The sequence below is a fragment of the Porites lutea genome, chromosome 3 (genome assembly GCF_958299795.1).
Source record: "Porites lutea chromosome 3, jaPorLute2.1, whole genome shotgun sequence".
Lineage (NCBI taxonomy): Eukaryota > Metazoa > Cnidaria > Anthozoa > Scleractinia > Poritidae > Porites > Porites lutea.
In genome coordinates, this window is record NC_133203.1 from 29,128,868 (window position 1) to 29,145,068 (window position 16,201).

At 40.1% G+C, this 16,201-nt stretch overlaps 1 protein-coding gene across 2 annotated transcripts in view; it reads left to right on the forward strand.

The window, feature by feature from the left end:
• Nucleotides 1-16,201, forward strand: part of LOC140930873 (uncharacterized) — a 49,442-nt gene that overhangs the window by 13,518 nt on the left and 19,723 nt on the right. The window contains exon 2 of one of the 2 annotated variants that reach the window (XM_073380585.1): nt 5,330-5,448. The exons of the other annotated variant lie outside the window; for it this stretch is intronic. Coding sequence (XP_073236686.1) covers nt 5,330-5,332 — 3 coding nt within the window. The 3' untranslated portion in view covers nt 5,333-5,448. Of the gene's footprint in view, nt 1-5,329; nt 5,449-16,201 lie in introns of those variants that run through there. 2 annotated transcript variants of the gene reach the window in all.

Here is a 16,201-nt window from a genome sequence, read left to right on the forward strand (position 1 = left end):
AAGTATCGTGTGAAAGTGATTTGAAGTCAAGTATTTTAGTTTTTAGTTTGGAGAAAAATATGTCTCTGATCTGAGAATAAGCCTTACAATCTAGTAAGAAATGACTTTCATCTTCGATTTTGTTACTTGTACAAAAGTGACATATCCTTTCATTGCGAGGAATGTTTTCGTATCTACCTGTTTCAATTCTAAGTTGATGACTGCTTATTCTAAATCTAACTAATGTTTTTCTCAAAGGGTTTTTTCTAAAACTAGGTACGGCGAGGGGCTGTAGTCGTCTTTGATTGTACAATAAAAACTGAGTTTTTGTGATTGGTGAAGGGTCTGATTCCAGTAAGAGACGTATTTATTTTTGATTATGTCGATATACCTATTAACTATTGAGTCACTCAATGAATTACAGGAAAAGTCATAGTTTAGATCAAAGTAGTCAACCATTTTCAGAGATTAGAGTAAAGGCTAGTTTTTCCGTTATGATGTAGGTCAACTGAAATTTGTAACGCCTGTTTGACTATAGAATCTTCATCTTTACCTCTCAGATAGTCTAAGTAATTTAGAATCTTTTTATTTATATCAATGATCATGGGAAATTTACCGAGTTCAACTTACAAGCAATGTTGGATGCTTTGTTATGTACTTGTAAATAACGTTTACAGAATTGCAAATGGGTTTTTGCAATTGCAGAACTGTCCCAGGACTTAAAATCTGATTTAACAAAAGCACCCCAAACTTCACTGTTGTAGGTTAGAATTGGTGAAATCATCGAGTCAAAAATTTTACACGCAAGTGAGGGCTTAAGACTATTCAAATCCGTGTGCCGCCTGAGGCTGAAGAGCGCATCAAGAGCTTTTTGTCGGAGATGTTCAAGCGAAAGTGTAAAATTTCCGGAAGATGTGATGTGAGTTCCTAAGTTAGTATAGTTTTGGGTAACGTCGATTACTTCATTGCCTATGCGGAAGTTATGTTCACATTTTCGTGTGCATCGTTGAAAAATCATTATTTTGGTTTTCTTAGGATTTATTCTACGTATCCATGAGTTGCAATATGAAGATAGTACGTTAAAGCAGTTCTGTAGACCAAGTTTGGATGCGATAATATTATCAAGTCATCTGCGTAAAGGAGAGAGTTTAGTCTGGTGCCATTTGGTTACACGAAGGGGTCTGATAAAACATTGTCAAATGAGAACGCTAGATCGTTAAGGTATAAGTTAAAGAGCAGAGGGCTTAAAATGCAGCCTTGCCGCACTCCTCTTGCGTATTGAGAAGATCGCGTTTTGTTATTTCCAATCCTGACAGAGCAGGTAGACTTCGAGTATAGACTCTTAATTAGATTATAAAACTTTCCTTGGACATTGATCTTAGATAACCTATAGAGAATCCAATCATGACAAACCGAATCAAAGGCTTTCCTAAAGTCAACAAAACACGCATTTATTTTCTCCTTGTGACAATGGACATATTTGTCTATTAATGTTCGAAGTGTGAGGATATGATTGCTGTTGTATTATTTGCTAGAAAACCAATTTGAGACTTGTGAAGTATATTATTTAAGTCAACGTGCTTTGGAAGTCTCTGATTGAGAATTGAACAAAATAGTTTTCCAATACAACTAGAAATACAAATTCCACGGTCGTTTGATGTATCAAATTTAAAAATTGGTGTAATGAGGCCATCGCACCACATTTGGAGCATAGTTCCTAAGTCGAGGACCGTGTTAAATAGTTTTAGATAAATAGGCATTAATTCGTTTAGGCTAGATTTGATCATTTCGTTTTTGATTTTGTGTGAAAAAGAAGATTTGTTGTTTTTGAGTTTTCCAGCTGCAGTGCGAATTTCACTTTCAATGATTAGGTAATCCAAGGAGTGAGATAGTGTCGTAATATCCTTTGAATTCTGCAACTCATCTATAATTGCCTCCTGCTGTTCATGAAGGGGTTCATTCGAGAGCAAAGATTGAAAGTGGGACATCCATTTTTCTTCAGAAATTGGAGGGGTGTAGGTTTCCTTCATAGTGTCGTCCATTGACTTCAAACAGTTCCAAAAGCTCTTATTGTTCGAATTTTCGGCCCTATTTTCAAGTTCACAGATCTTATTGCTATAGTATTCGTTTCTCTTATGTTTCAAAAGGTTTTTATATTGCTTTAAGACGTTGTGATACTCTTCTCTGAGGGTGTGTATTATGATTAATTGAGGGTGTCCAGCCGATTCTTTATCAATTTCATCTTGTAAAATAGCCCTTGCGTGTTCAATTTTGGGACATCTGAAGAATGTGAAATCTTGTGTTGGCTGAAAAAGCTTTCTTTTGTCGATAAATTTTCCATTCGAATATCACAGAAAAACGGCTTTATTGTTTACAGATGATTGGATTGGAGGTGGCGCAATGTCTTGTGGAGTAGGTGGAGTCATATTTTCTGTGTTTGTCTCCGGGTCAATTTGTTCCTGTGTGTTGGATAAGCTGTCACATGGTTCACAATTCTGAAGCAGCGAAAACCTGTTTTCCGTGGGAATATTTACTGTAAGCTTTTGAGCTGTGATGGGTAGTCGCGATGCCTCACAGTCCGTATTTTTTTGTTCGCTGTCAGAAGTGTTTTCGGAGCAAGAAGACTCAGGTTGTGAGGAAGGGCCTGGGGGGGTCGGGTTCCTTCGAGTTTTTCCAAAGAGCTGTCATTTTTTCTTTAAGGAAATGAATTTCTGTCTTCAGATTATTTTGTGATTCTTACAGGGCCTGATTTGCTTTGTCAATTTGTACGTATTTCTTGTGGAGGATCGGGTTTTCATCTTGCAATTTTTTAATGATGCTTGATTGTTGAGAGACTATTTTTTGGAGTGATGTAATCTGCGAAGAAAAATCATTGAGTATATCGTCAGATGATTGTTTTTGTAGCTTAATTAAGTGATCTTGTTTAACGGTTTTGTCTTTTAGCTGTTCCAGATCCCCGGTAATGGTCATATGAAATTCTGTAAAATCTGCTTCTAGCTGCCCGAGTGTGTCTCGCATGGATGAGATTGCCTTTAAACGGGTTGGCGAGATTGTTAGTGTTTCAGTTGGTGATAAAACTTCCGGTTTGGTTGTTGAGCGAATTTCGGCGTCCGAATTATTTGATGCTGGGATGTCATCATCTCTGACAAATGTTATGAAATTCGTAAAAAAGTTTTGAAGCGAGGCTCCAAAGAGAGAAACATCTCCAAGAGGTTGAAGATCGCTGAGAGTGTTCACAATTTTCAGAATCACCGGAAATTCGAATTTTCTCCATTCATCATATTTTTGCCTTGCACGAGGATCCTCCCAGTTGTACCAAAAACTGTAATGGTTACCAATTTTTCTTCGCCAATGGATGTATTCATTGAAAGATGAATACAGATTTTATCGTACTTCGAGGTTGAGCTTGGGTAGTCTTGCTCTTCCCATATTACAGTATAATCTGTTGCATTTCTGGTTATTTCGTAATAGCGAAATTGGAAAGCTAAAATCCATAATAACAGGCGATCTTCAGATGTCGAGAAAGCAAGGCATCTAGCTGAAGGTTTATAGATGGAAAGATCGATGGCTTCAAAAGGAGCGGCCTTTGATTTGGCTGTAGGTTGATGCCGGGGGTTGATGGAACTTGTCCACTATATATCTATTTAGATCCTTGCTTGGGTGGATAGCTCTCACGTGCGACGATTTGTTTTCGCTTTTTTCATTGCTTACCGCCAATGGATCTTCGTCCAAAACACAACTTTCGGTTTCTTGTTGCATTTGTTGAACAGATATAGTAAGCTCGTTGACCAGGATATCAGAAGGAAGCAAAAAATATCATTTCTTGCCTCTCATGATAAAAACACATGCGTTCACTCAAATGTCAAATGTCAAAAAAATCATTATGCACCCTCCTCAGACATACTCTAATAGACTTACTTTAAGGAGGGGAGTGTCCTTTACTTCTTGTCTTTGATGAAGTTCAACAAAGCAAGCTGTTAACCGATTTTCAGCAAGGATAAAGCGTGATCGAGGACTAGTTTAATAGGGGGAAATCTCGTAAACAAGTACATTTATTTTTAATGAGTGTGTTTCCCTTCATGAATCATCTTTTAGGTTTAGACTATATCTGCCTTGTGACAATGACCTCAATTTCATGGAAGAGGTGCTGCCTGGAGTTTTTCACGTTTTGAGATGCGATTTTTCTCAGTTCTAGTGTCGAACACCCTGTAAATAACTGTAGCTTGTAATAATGAAATACCGCAAAAAAAAAAAAAAAGACTTGATTTGCATAGAACCATACTCTGAGCGACTGAAGTAATATTGGTTTAAAGCATTATTGTGGTCACATTGCCTTGTCTTAAGAATATTTAAGAAGTTTACCTTTATAAATCTTGCTGACAATTAAATGCCTTACTTAGTCTAAGTACTTGACAATTTTTGGTCAAGTTTAAAAAATATTTTGAAAATAGGGGAGACTTTCAAAGTGACGCACATTGTGGAACAGAAGAAATGTTATAAGATTTTAGGATGTTTGAATATTGATATCTATAGACAAGGACTATACTCACTGCTACAGCTATATATCTCACTTTTAATGATGCTCCTGTGGCCTTTTAACCTTTTCTACTCTATTGTAAATTTATCATTATTCTTTGACAAAATTCAATCAAAATGGGCCCTTAATTCGAGAAATTAGCTCCTCTTGGAAATATGCCCTCATAACGGTAGGTACACTTGTGTAGCTACTATTGAGATCAGATTGTGACATTTTTAAAATGCCTTGTTAGTTGATATTACCAACAATCAGCAAATTCTTGGCACGAGTTAAAACGACACCTAGCTTCTCTTGATAAAACTTGACTCATTTTTGTAGTTTATATACCGTTAAAATCGCGATCAGTTTATCGTCGTGAGATTTAACATTATCAGTTCAAAATTCAAGGTAGTGTAGTGTCATCATTAATTTAGGCCATTTTTGACTGAACCATTAGACCGTGACTTATAACCCTTTAAGCCCCAATATCCACATACAAATTCTCCAAACTGATCTCCATACATTTCCTTCATGAATGAGTTGAGAGAATTTGATAAAATATTAAGGCATTTTCCCTTAGGTGATCATTTTATTCATTCTCATAACCTAATCTCTTGACATTGTATGGATATCGTTAGGAGAAAATTGACGTTAGTCGCTATTGGGACTTGAAGGGTTAATAGTTTTATTGCAAAACCTAGCTGATATAGCAATGACTTCCTTAAGAAACCTCAGAGAGATTATGCTGATATAATCAGCACTCGCCCTGTCTGCTTTAAGTCAGTTACAGCATTTTTCTGTGGTGTTTAACATCAGTTATTATGTCTGCAATAGTGACAACAGTTTTCAAAGCAACTATCGGTTTGCTTGTGCGAAAAGGAAGAGCAGCCGCAGCGGAAAAGCTAAAAGAAGGTGATGTGGTTGATCAGAAATTCCGTCGCCTGATCTTGCGTGAAATTGACGATGTTAAGTCCAAGTTGGATGGACTAGCAAGAAAGGACTTATTGTCAAGCTTCAGCTCTTTTGCAGAAGGTATCGAGTACTTGTATGAAGTGTTTGACAGATCAAAGACAAGAGTCGAGAATGAAGAGGATGCTTTCGCAGCGCAAGCCGCTGCTGACAAAGCTGGAAGACAGACACGTTTTCTCACTAGGCAAATGAGTTCCTTAGATGAGACCGACCTGCTGGATGATTCGGTAAGAAAAGAACTACAAATCGCGAAAAAAAGGTTTGAATACGCCCGTGAGAAAGCGAGGGATGCCTTTGCCAATGAAGCACTGGATTTGTGTGATCGCATTTTAGCCATGCAGTATCGAGTTATGGCAACAATACTACAGAGTTGTGACAGTCCCCAGGATGCGTTACCAGCCTGTAGAGTGTGCATTGAAGAACTACACTCCTTGACCACTGTTAAGGAGTGCTTTGACGTGCAGCTCAACAAAGGGTTCTGGGCCCGATTTAGCAAAGACGAAAGGCGGAAAGTTATCTCTGCCGTCTGCCTTTTAAATCGAGTTATTTACGATGTCACCCTTATGGTGGGGTTTGGCGTTAAGGAATGGCCCTACGTTGACACGGGAAAAGAGAAAATTGATCCGATTCGCGACGAAAGACTCACCAAACTTTTACGGAAACAAGGCATGGAGCACTGTTTCGTAAAACCGTGGTCGTTTGGTCAGAATGGTGAAAAGGAACAGAGATTAAGGAGCCCTGTGGGTATCGCTACGAATACACGAGAGCGCTTTATTGTGGCGGACGATGGAGATAAATCAGTCAAGGTGTTTGAAAGCAACGGAAACTTCTTACGCAGCGTTAGTCTGCAAAGTGATGATGCGGGCAATACTGAGCTGCATATTCTTGATATTGCTACTGATGAATATGACAACAGCTATGTCTTAATCGGACTACAGAAGTTCGAGATTAAAGAAAATGACATGGAAGTCCAAATATTCAACACCGCAGCTTCCCTGCGTCGCAAGTTTCATGTGAAAAAAGGGCCATGGGGACAGGGCAGAAGACTGACAATTTGCAGAGGCAAAGTCCTGGTATTAAGAGGATCCGGATCAGGAGATGTTGTAGAAGTATATAAAGGCGATGGACGATTTGTTCGTAACTTTGGAGGAGGACTGATTAAGAGTGCAAGAGATATCGCTGCTACTGGGGATCACATCATGGTCATGGACACTGGTGATTGTAGCGTCCACCTTTTCACTCTTAAGGGAAAACACGAGGCCAAAATCACTGTCGACTTCAATGGAGATCACCATTTGAGAGCTGCCTTCCATCCTACAGGTGAACAGTTTGTTGTGGCTGGGTACGAAAGAGAAAAGGCATATCCAGTAATGGCGGTTTTCACCACCGCGGGAGACTTTGTGCGTAGGATTCAATTCGGGGAAGTAAAGACTAATTGGGTGGGCGGCATGATAGTGACCATGGAGGGTCAAGTTGCTGTAATAGTTGGAGGGGAGAGTGAGCCTTGCAAAGTGAGTATAATTGCCATGTAAACACAACTTTGTCGGTCAATGAAATCAACCGAGTCAATAAGATTCAGTCGCAAAAAGAAAAGAGAGAAAGTTTATGGCTCGAGCGAGACTCTTCTTTGAAAGCAATTGATATCAACAAGCGTGAGAAGAAAGGAACAAGACTTAGACAGAACAGCTTTACTATATTGACTCAGGTGGTAATACCACATCGCCGTGTTTCACTCCCCCATCAATGCAACCTCATCTTTTTTAGTACATGTATGAGTTATTGTTGTAGGGTATATATAATTAAAAATATAAACTCACCTACAAGTAGCTATATAATACTATATTATAGATATCAATATTCTCACACTGGTTCATCAAAGCGGAAATGCTCCGTTTCTTAATGCTAAGGAATATTTGTTGTTACAAGCACTAAAAGTCTGAAGTTCGAGAGTTTTTCTGGTAAAAGAACTTTAACTCGAAAATATTTAAAAACAAATCAATTGCTTTAGAGTAACTAATATGTATTAAGTATCTTGAAGGTTGCATTCAAATAGTATTGCTTGGTCACTTTGCAATTCATTATTTTACTTTATATAGTAGTTTTAATCAGCGAAATATAATTCATATGCTTTATTTCAAGACACTTCTCTTACGTTGTGCATTAGCCGTCTTATTTTGTAAACTTTTTCATTGAAAGTATTTGCAGTGGAAAAGATGTTAAATCTAAAATTCATGATTGGAAGAATACAGCGTAGGTTGCATAATCCTTTTTCCTACGCTGTGTATTTTACCGATATTATTATTGTATTGGAGTTACGAATCCAATGGCCTTCGATTAGTTGAGCAGACTGAGACGCGACGCTTCTTGAGTGTTTAAAGTGGGATGCGTATCGTTTACTTGTTATGTTTGGGTACGAATTCAGTTTACACTATAATTCGTTTCCCAGTAACTTCAGTCGTAGTTTTTGATCGCAAACAAAGGTTGTGTGCCGTTAGGGAGCTCCCAACATGCATGGAAAAACTCCAGCCCTGTAATTTTTCTTTGTTGTTTGCCGGCTTTTATCAGCAATACTTTGACTTAATTAAAGGCATTATGAATGGACTGGTGTAAAAGCTCTTTACACAAAAACTATACGAAAAAAAGTTCGGACATTGTCAAACCTTGAATTTATTTCTCTTACTGCGAGGCACAGACCTACGGTGTCTGCTAGGGTTGTGTCCGTGTGATAGAGCCGTCGGCGTCTGAAAACGAACTCCGCTACATACCGCTTTCTTTGTACAGTGAAACCTAGCGGACACCCTGGGACATCTTCAGTGTCTGCTTGACAGAGTTGTCAAAATACAGGCTTGTCTTTTATAGAATAGAGCGTTTTCAGGTAACGTAACGTTTGCCGTATTGGTATTCCAAATCAATGAAACGGCAGCCATGATGGTGTCCAAAGCTCCTTTTTGATCACCTATTTGATACCTTGAGTCTGTAAAAAGAAATTATTGTTTTGGAAAAAAGTCTTGAATTTTGGACCCGAAAATCTGTCTGAACCCTGTGTAAAATACGAATGACGTCGTATTACTACTTCGACCAGAATCCTTTTCGTTTTTCCTTTCATATTTCAGGGTCGTAACCAGGTATATTTTTTCATCGCTGATCCCAATTTTTAGCTCCAAATTTTGATCCCTGATCCCAAAATGTATCAAAATTTGATCCCTGATCCCACGTAAATTTTATGATCCCATGGAGAGATGTGATCAAGTTATGTTTCCCGACGTCGATTATCATTCATTGATAACAACTAGGCGTATTTACCTCAAGTAGATGTTTATTTGTTCATTCTGAATCACGTTCTCATCTTGTCTTCCATGATGTATTAAAGATTATTATTTGAATTCTGCTGCTTGCTTCTGAAAAATGCTCGGTCCATTACAGACATTACACATTACCTGATTAGTTGACTTTTACAAAACTTTCTTGGTTGAGAAATGTAAAACTCGTATGATGTTATGAGCAAAAGAAAACACTCTATAAAACAATGCGATAAAAATAGACAAGATATAGACGACAATTAAATAAAAAAACTAAATCTGCACGTTTCGACGGCTGCAAGTTAACGTCACGTAAGAAATGAATAAAAGGACTGAATCTAAATACTTGGCAAAAGAATCTATATAAGGCACGATACTTACACCATCGAATTTTCAATTATGAATAAAGGTGGATCGAAGTTCGATTGTTTGATTTTTGAGACTGTTCATTAACGAATAGAATTGCCTTCAAGTCGAGCTTCGAAAGGTGAGCTGGCAAGGAGAAAAATATACACAATGCGAGCCAAGACCGGGCGCGAAGCACAAGGTAAGAGAGCACAAGGCCACCTACAACCACGAAGGACTTTGAGAAAGGCTTATCGAGAAAATGAGACCGGTGTTAAACATTAAAAAAAGACTCCACTCGAGCACTAAAAGTGTTTACGTGACTCTTGCATGCTAATATTTCATTTCTGCCACTTGTAGTCTCATTATTGTTACCTTAAGCTTTTCCATTTCATCGCAATAGTGAAATTGTGGCTGAAAATGCAAAACGTGTATTTAAAGAAGATATCTGGTGACTCTTCTCCCATATCTACTGCGTCCAGCCTCAAACCGGGTTCTGCTACTAGGCTCTTCCTCTTCCACTTCTGCAAGATTCTCCTCTTCCTGGCTCTCATCGTCACTGTCGTCTGATTCGTTGTCTAGAAGCCCGTTAGCCAAATTCTTGAGACGCCGTTCTTCGTTCCTTCTTAAGTAAATTGTTCAGCCTCCCGGTCAACAGAGACCCGGTCCATGATGCATTTTGGTGAATTTTGATCGTCAAAGTTTCCTTCATTGTAGACTAAAGGATCTTCCTCTGATTGCTCAAGCCAATTTATTTTGAGTTTTTCCTCCGAGAAACAATCATTCCTGCTGTGAAGATCTTCACAGACAATTGCTAGAAAAAAAAGGCTCCAGATACGTCCTGTAGTTATGCTTAAGAGCGACAACTTCTCCTTTTAAAAAAAACAACTCTGTAGTTTTCCACAGACGTCCCGGTAACCAGGTGATCACCACGTTTTTCGTCAAAGCCCTGGAGTTCTTCAAGCGTATTTAAACTTTGAGTTTGGGGCACAATGATTCTTTTCATCATCGAAATAGCCAAGGGTAGTGTTCCAGCTTTTTCTTGGGTTTTACCCCTCACCCTTTGCTGTCTAACTCCTTGTCCAAACTCTTTGGCGAAAAGCCTAAGCTCCTTAGCCTCTTCCCTGGTTTGATCACCCTCTTCCACATTATGCACAATCCTTGCCTTACAGCGTTCATAGAGCCATTCAGGTAAGAGTTCGAAATAAGCTAGCTCAATATCCTACGATTCATGTAATAAACAGGTTCCAATCGATTTGAAGTAAACAAAGATCACCCCCATTCTTTTAACACGAAATTTCCACGACCTCTTTCACGGTATCGATTGTTAGCATGAAAGTGATGGTCAATGCCTTCGAAAAAACTGGACAGAAGTAAAGCACGCTGAAAATACTTTGGTTACTAGAATAAATAGTATCTAAACACTGATCTAAAGATCGAGGATGTGCATTTAGCGTTTTATTTCTCCCACTGCCCACAATATTTTCGCTTATTAGTTTGCTTGACATCTGCGATAGTACTCAGTGATATACTTGCTGATACTTGGTGACAATGTGGTGATGTACTCGACCGCGTGACTTTTACATGCACCGATCAGCTCATCATATAACACAGGGTATCAGATTTACAAAAAACGAATTAGCTTTACCTTGGTCGTTGATGCATTTCATGTCTGTGATGACGATTCGGTGAACGAGATCTTTTCGACTGCGATTTCCGAGATCTGCGTAAAGAAAAATGTCCTTTAAGATCTGTCAAGGACAATGTATCTGATGCATTGTTCTCTATTAGTCTATTTACTCCTTCTGACACAGTTGCGCATTGCAATAGTGAAGACCTTGTCGCGATTTTTGAAGCCATAACCGCGTGAGAAATTACAGTCTTTCTATGAGAATCTAATGTCAAATAATTTATCAAGCTGAATAGAGGAATTAGTAGCACACTTAACTGACCGGCTTGAAGATCGCCTTCGGCTCGCTGATCACTGTGACCGTTCTCTCTGTTCTCTCGCTGGCGACCAGAAATAGGAACGTGATCTGGAAATATAAACAACAGTGGCCTTCAATTTGCGCGCAGTATTTTACAACAATGATCTGAACAGAAAAATATGGCAAGAGTGTGGTAAAAATTGCAAAATAGTAGTTAGATTTTCATACCGTCGTTCTCGACTTCTTTTCCTTGACTTGCCCATCTTGCTCTTCTTCGAGAGTCGGACACAGCGGAAACCGCAAATGCGCGAGTAAATGCAATATGACCAGGTTTTATGAGCCTGCGAGACTGAGCACCCCAGCCAAACCCTTGTTTTCAGTAAAACCGCTGGACGTCAACTATGAAGTACGAGTAAGGTAAGCTTTAAAACTGCTGATTGCGTGACGGAAGCGCTAAAATATTATGAAGCCAGGTTTAAGCTTTTTCATTAGACCTGAAAAGAGGTCTTTTTCCTTGCAAAACGAAGTATTCTAGTTTCTCATTAATAATGAACATAGTTATTAGAGGAGACTGGTTATGAAAAGCGGCAAACATCACTGATAAAAACAACAGTGCTGCAGTTTATGTTGGAAGCACCCTGAAAGTGCACTTATATTCTAATTCGCTACCCCGCTCAAACGAATGTAAAACATTTATCATGTAACAAGCAACCTTAATTGGGGTGTGTCAACACGAGCCGTGTGCGACCCTCTTTATTATGCCTTCATCAACAGAATGGATGGAAATAATACAACAAACAGAATGAAAACTCGGAAATGTAAAAAATTACAGCAAGAAAAACAACCCTACAAAATTATCTAAACTACGCTCGTATAACAATGATTCAGTAAACGTACAAAACGTGCTAAACCTTTCATATAGCAGCATGCAAAAAACTACGTCTAAGAGAAACCCCTGGTCACTGGGTATTTAATTTTGAGGGCGTAGGGACGGTCGTAAGACGCGAATGAATATAAATGAGAACAACTCGAATATATATAGCCTACCGCTAATGAAGCAATTGTAACAGCATACCATGTAACACCCCAAAGAAAAGGTTACATAACCCATGATAAATACATTTATATTCTAATTCGCTACCCCGCTCAAACGAATATAAAACATTTATCATGTAACAAGCAACCTTAATTGGGGTGTGTCAACACGAGCCGTGTGCGAACTAAAAGAACGGGAAATACGGAAAATTAAATACCCAGTGATAACGAAACCGACAACAATGAATGGACATTATCCTTAATGTAACCGTCTTTTGCCTTATCTGATTTCCAACGGCCGTGTCTTTTAAACAATCTGTCAGGCACTCGGGCATTAGCAGCAGCGGAGGCACCTCCAGCCCTAAGGCTATGGAGACCGTAGTCTTGCTTGGGAAGGCCGATGGAATCGAAAGCGCTAAGCACTATCTCCCGAGCTCTAGTATAAGACAAAGGAACGGACCCGCGCAATTTATAAGCTCCGGTACCGCGAAGGAAAACAAGAGGGCGAAAAATGAATTCTTCGCTGTCAGCTGAAAAAGAAGCGGCCACAAAATATCGTTGAACTAATAAATACGGACATGTATGCTTGAAAGTCTTAGCGATAACAACCCAAGCCCCATCCCTGTAAACGTCAGTCTTACTTCGATGAACAAAGATTCTCATAAAAGAATCCTCAAACTGAAAATCACACCTGCGTAACTGGACCAACTCGTTAAAGCGAAAAAACCCTGCATAACCTAAAACACACAAAGTAAGCACTCGTAAATCAGACAAACTAGCTGAAGACGATCCATACTTAGCAAATAAAAGCTGAATAGCCTCGGGGGTCACAGGCTCTTTCTTTTTAACAGGGATACTGAGAGGCCTCTTAGCAGATTCTATTAAAGGTAAAACTAACGAGGAATTACAGGGGTCGGGTAGACCTGCCAAATCATGCACCCACTTGAGACCATAATGGACTTCATCAATAGTACTGCAAGAAGCAGATTCTTGAATCAAGCTAAGAAAAAACAATGAAACGTACACACTAGAAGCGGGAAATATTACAATTTCTTTAAACTGAGAAGCCCATTTTCTCCACGTATTGAAGCCCTTTTCGTACTTCCTCGCGGTACTGTCGGCTTTGGATTTAAGAAGAACTGCGGGGAGATCTTGAACCAGTGCCCGGAGTCGCCTGTCTTCAACCTGTTGAAAATTAGGCTGCAAGGCATCTTTGAGAACTTCTACGAGGATAAGAACAAAAATATATGGCAAAATTCTTCACTACAGGCACTGGGAGTCAATACAGCAATAAAAAATGGACGCTTGGTAATGCCGCTGACCGGATGCAAAACTATTTAAGGCCATATGGGCCAACTCAAAAACGAAGGTAAACAAGCCACTCGGCGAGCTAGTTTCATGCGAAACGAGAACAAATGAACTAACAAGCGGAATAAAAAACACGTGGGCCAACCTAAAGCCACTCGGCTTGAAAAAACTAAGGCCCCTTAGCGCCAATTCTGACTGCCAGGACCGCGCTGTTAAACCTGTCTGAACCAATGAGTGAATCTTTGTAACACCCGAGGGCAAAAATCCCTGAGGGGTTGGGAAAATGAATGTACTCAAGGACGTACGGTTGGAATTGAATTGCATTTGCGAACAAGAAAGGCCAAAACACATTAGACGGCCAATAAGGGACGACTAAAGTACCAACCGCACCGCATACAAGGAGATGCTGAACCACCCTAGTAATGCAGTGGACGGGAGGGACTAGCCAATTATTCTCTCCATTCCACGAGATTGAAAATGCGTCAACAGCTTCAGTGCCGGGTACGCGAAACCTGGAATTGAATCTGGGAAGATGGGCGTTGGCAGCATTCGCAAACCTGTCGACTGTATGTGGGCCCCAAAGGCGGTCCAAGTGTGCGAAGAACTCAAGGGTTGTATACCAGTCATCGAAGTCTACAATGTGGCTAATCGCATCAGCACAAGCATTAAGTTCCCTGGGAACCCACTGGGGAATAAGTGTAATACTGTAAGCTCGACAAAAATAGAAAATATCAAGCGCAATAGAATGCAATTCTGCACTAGGACTCCCTATCTCCACAATACGAACGGCCCCTTGGCTGTCAGAATGCCACTTTACACACTTACCCCGAACCGAGGCTTTGAACGCACTTAAGGCAAATTGTATAGCCTTAAGTTCTCTCCAGGTAGAGCTCTTAGCTGCTTCGCAAGCAGTCCACATACGATGGGACACCTCATTAGTGCCCACAACAAAAGCCCCGCAGGCGACGTTGCTAGCGTCCGAATAGCTAAACAAAAGGGGAGCATTATAAGGCAAAATAGCTCTCATATTAAGACTAACGATATTGTTTTTCCAGAAAAATATTTCAGAGAGGCAATCATTATGAAGCCCGATATTAAAACGGGAATCCCAACTACGGCGGGATTCTGTGACCTTGTAAAGAAAACGGGTTTTGAGACGAGTCAGGTTACCCAAAACTGGCGACATGGACATAACATGACCTGCGATAACGGCACAATCCCGAGCCGTAACATAAGGTGCGGATAGAAGAAATTTGTCAATCAGAGCGATAAATTTGCAAATACGTCTATCGGTAATAGAAATGGTACCGATAACTAAGTCCCAGTTTAAACCCAACCAAACAAGCACCTGAGTGGGGTTCCATAGTGATTTGGCGGAGTTCGCAACAAACCCCGCACTGCTTAAGGATGATTGCACAAACAATGAATTTTCCTTGGCCATAGGCAGTGAATCCCCTTTTCCGCACCCATCGTCGAGGAACACAACAATTTTAATCCCGCAAGACCTCCAAGACTTAACGAGTGGTCTGAGACACTTGGTGAAGACGTATGGGGCTGAGCTTAGACCGAACGGAAGTGATGCAAAACAAAAATACCGAACGGTACCAGAAAAAACCCAGGAGAAACCCAGAAAAGTTTGGTGATCCGGAAAAATATCGATATGGTGATATCCAGACTTGAGATCGAAACTGAAAAGGTAATCGCTCTTATTAACATGTGATAATAAAACTCTCCAATCTTCACACCTAAACTTCTGTTTCCAAATGAAATGATTGACATGACGTAAGTCCAGAATAAGCCTCTTCTTGCCTGAAGACTGTATCGAGACAGAGAGCGGATTAACTACATGTGGAATAAAGGGCACCTCAATGACGGCATGAGTGTGGACTAATTCAGCGATAGCCGACTCCACGAAAGACGCATTATTAAGAGCTGACTGATTGTTAGAAAAACGCGCCTGACAAGGTGTGCTAATGAATGGGATCCGATAACCGAATTTAATAGTGTCGATAACAAAACTATTGGCACCAATAGCGTGCCAATAACTTAAACAGGACCTAAGTCTACCCTTAAGTACTGGCAATGTAGAATTCTGTTCAAATTCAAATAGATTGCGATCATAATCGAAATAGACTAATGAACTAGAGTCTCTTTCCCTGAAATACTCCAAATAGGAAGGATACATGTCTAATAAATTGAGTAAAGCTAATATCTAACCTTGGAAAACAAGTTTTCAATTCTGTGGTCCTATTTACCTCCAATGCCCGAAAGACGAGAAGAACTGGGAAAGGACGGCCCCGAGCTTGAAGATCTGGTTTGAGGATTAACTTGACACTGAGACCTCCAATGACCTTGCTGGCCGCAGGCGAAACAAATATCACTTGGTCTCGGTTTGCTGAAAGCGCCAAAAGTACGAGAAATAGGTCTGGAGGATGATGAATGTTGGCCAGCAAACCCGGTGGTTGCGGTAGATGATTGGAGTTGTGAATAACCTTGCTTGGATGGCTTCGCTTTCTGTTGGCGTTGGTTGCGTTTACGAAGGGCCCTCTGTTCGGCACGGCGGATACGCTTTTCGTCCTCTGACCCGCTAGCCAGCTCGTCAGATAAATACTCGTTCACCAAATCCCAACCGGCGGCGGACTTGTCTGCCAGTCTGATAAGTTTGTTGCGCTTCTTTATGTCAGAGTCTAGTTCTTCCAGGTGAGTTTTAACAAGGTCTAATTTTCTCTTCCCGAGAGCAACTGACGCCGACTTCACCTTCTCTGCAAGGTCGGAGTTGAATTGAAACTGTTTCTTATTACCTTCGAATCCAAACGTGATCT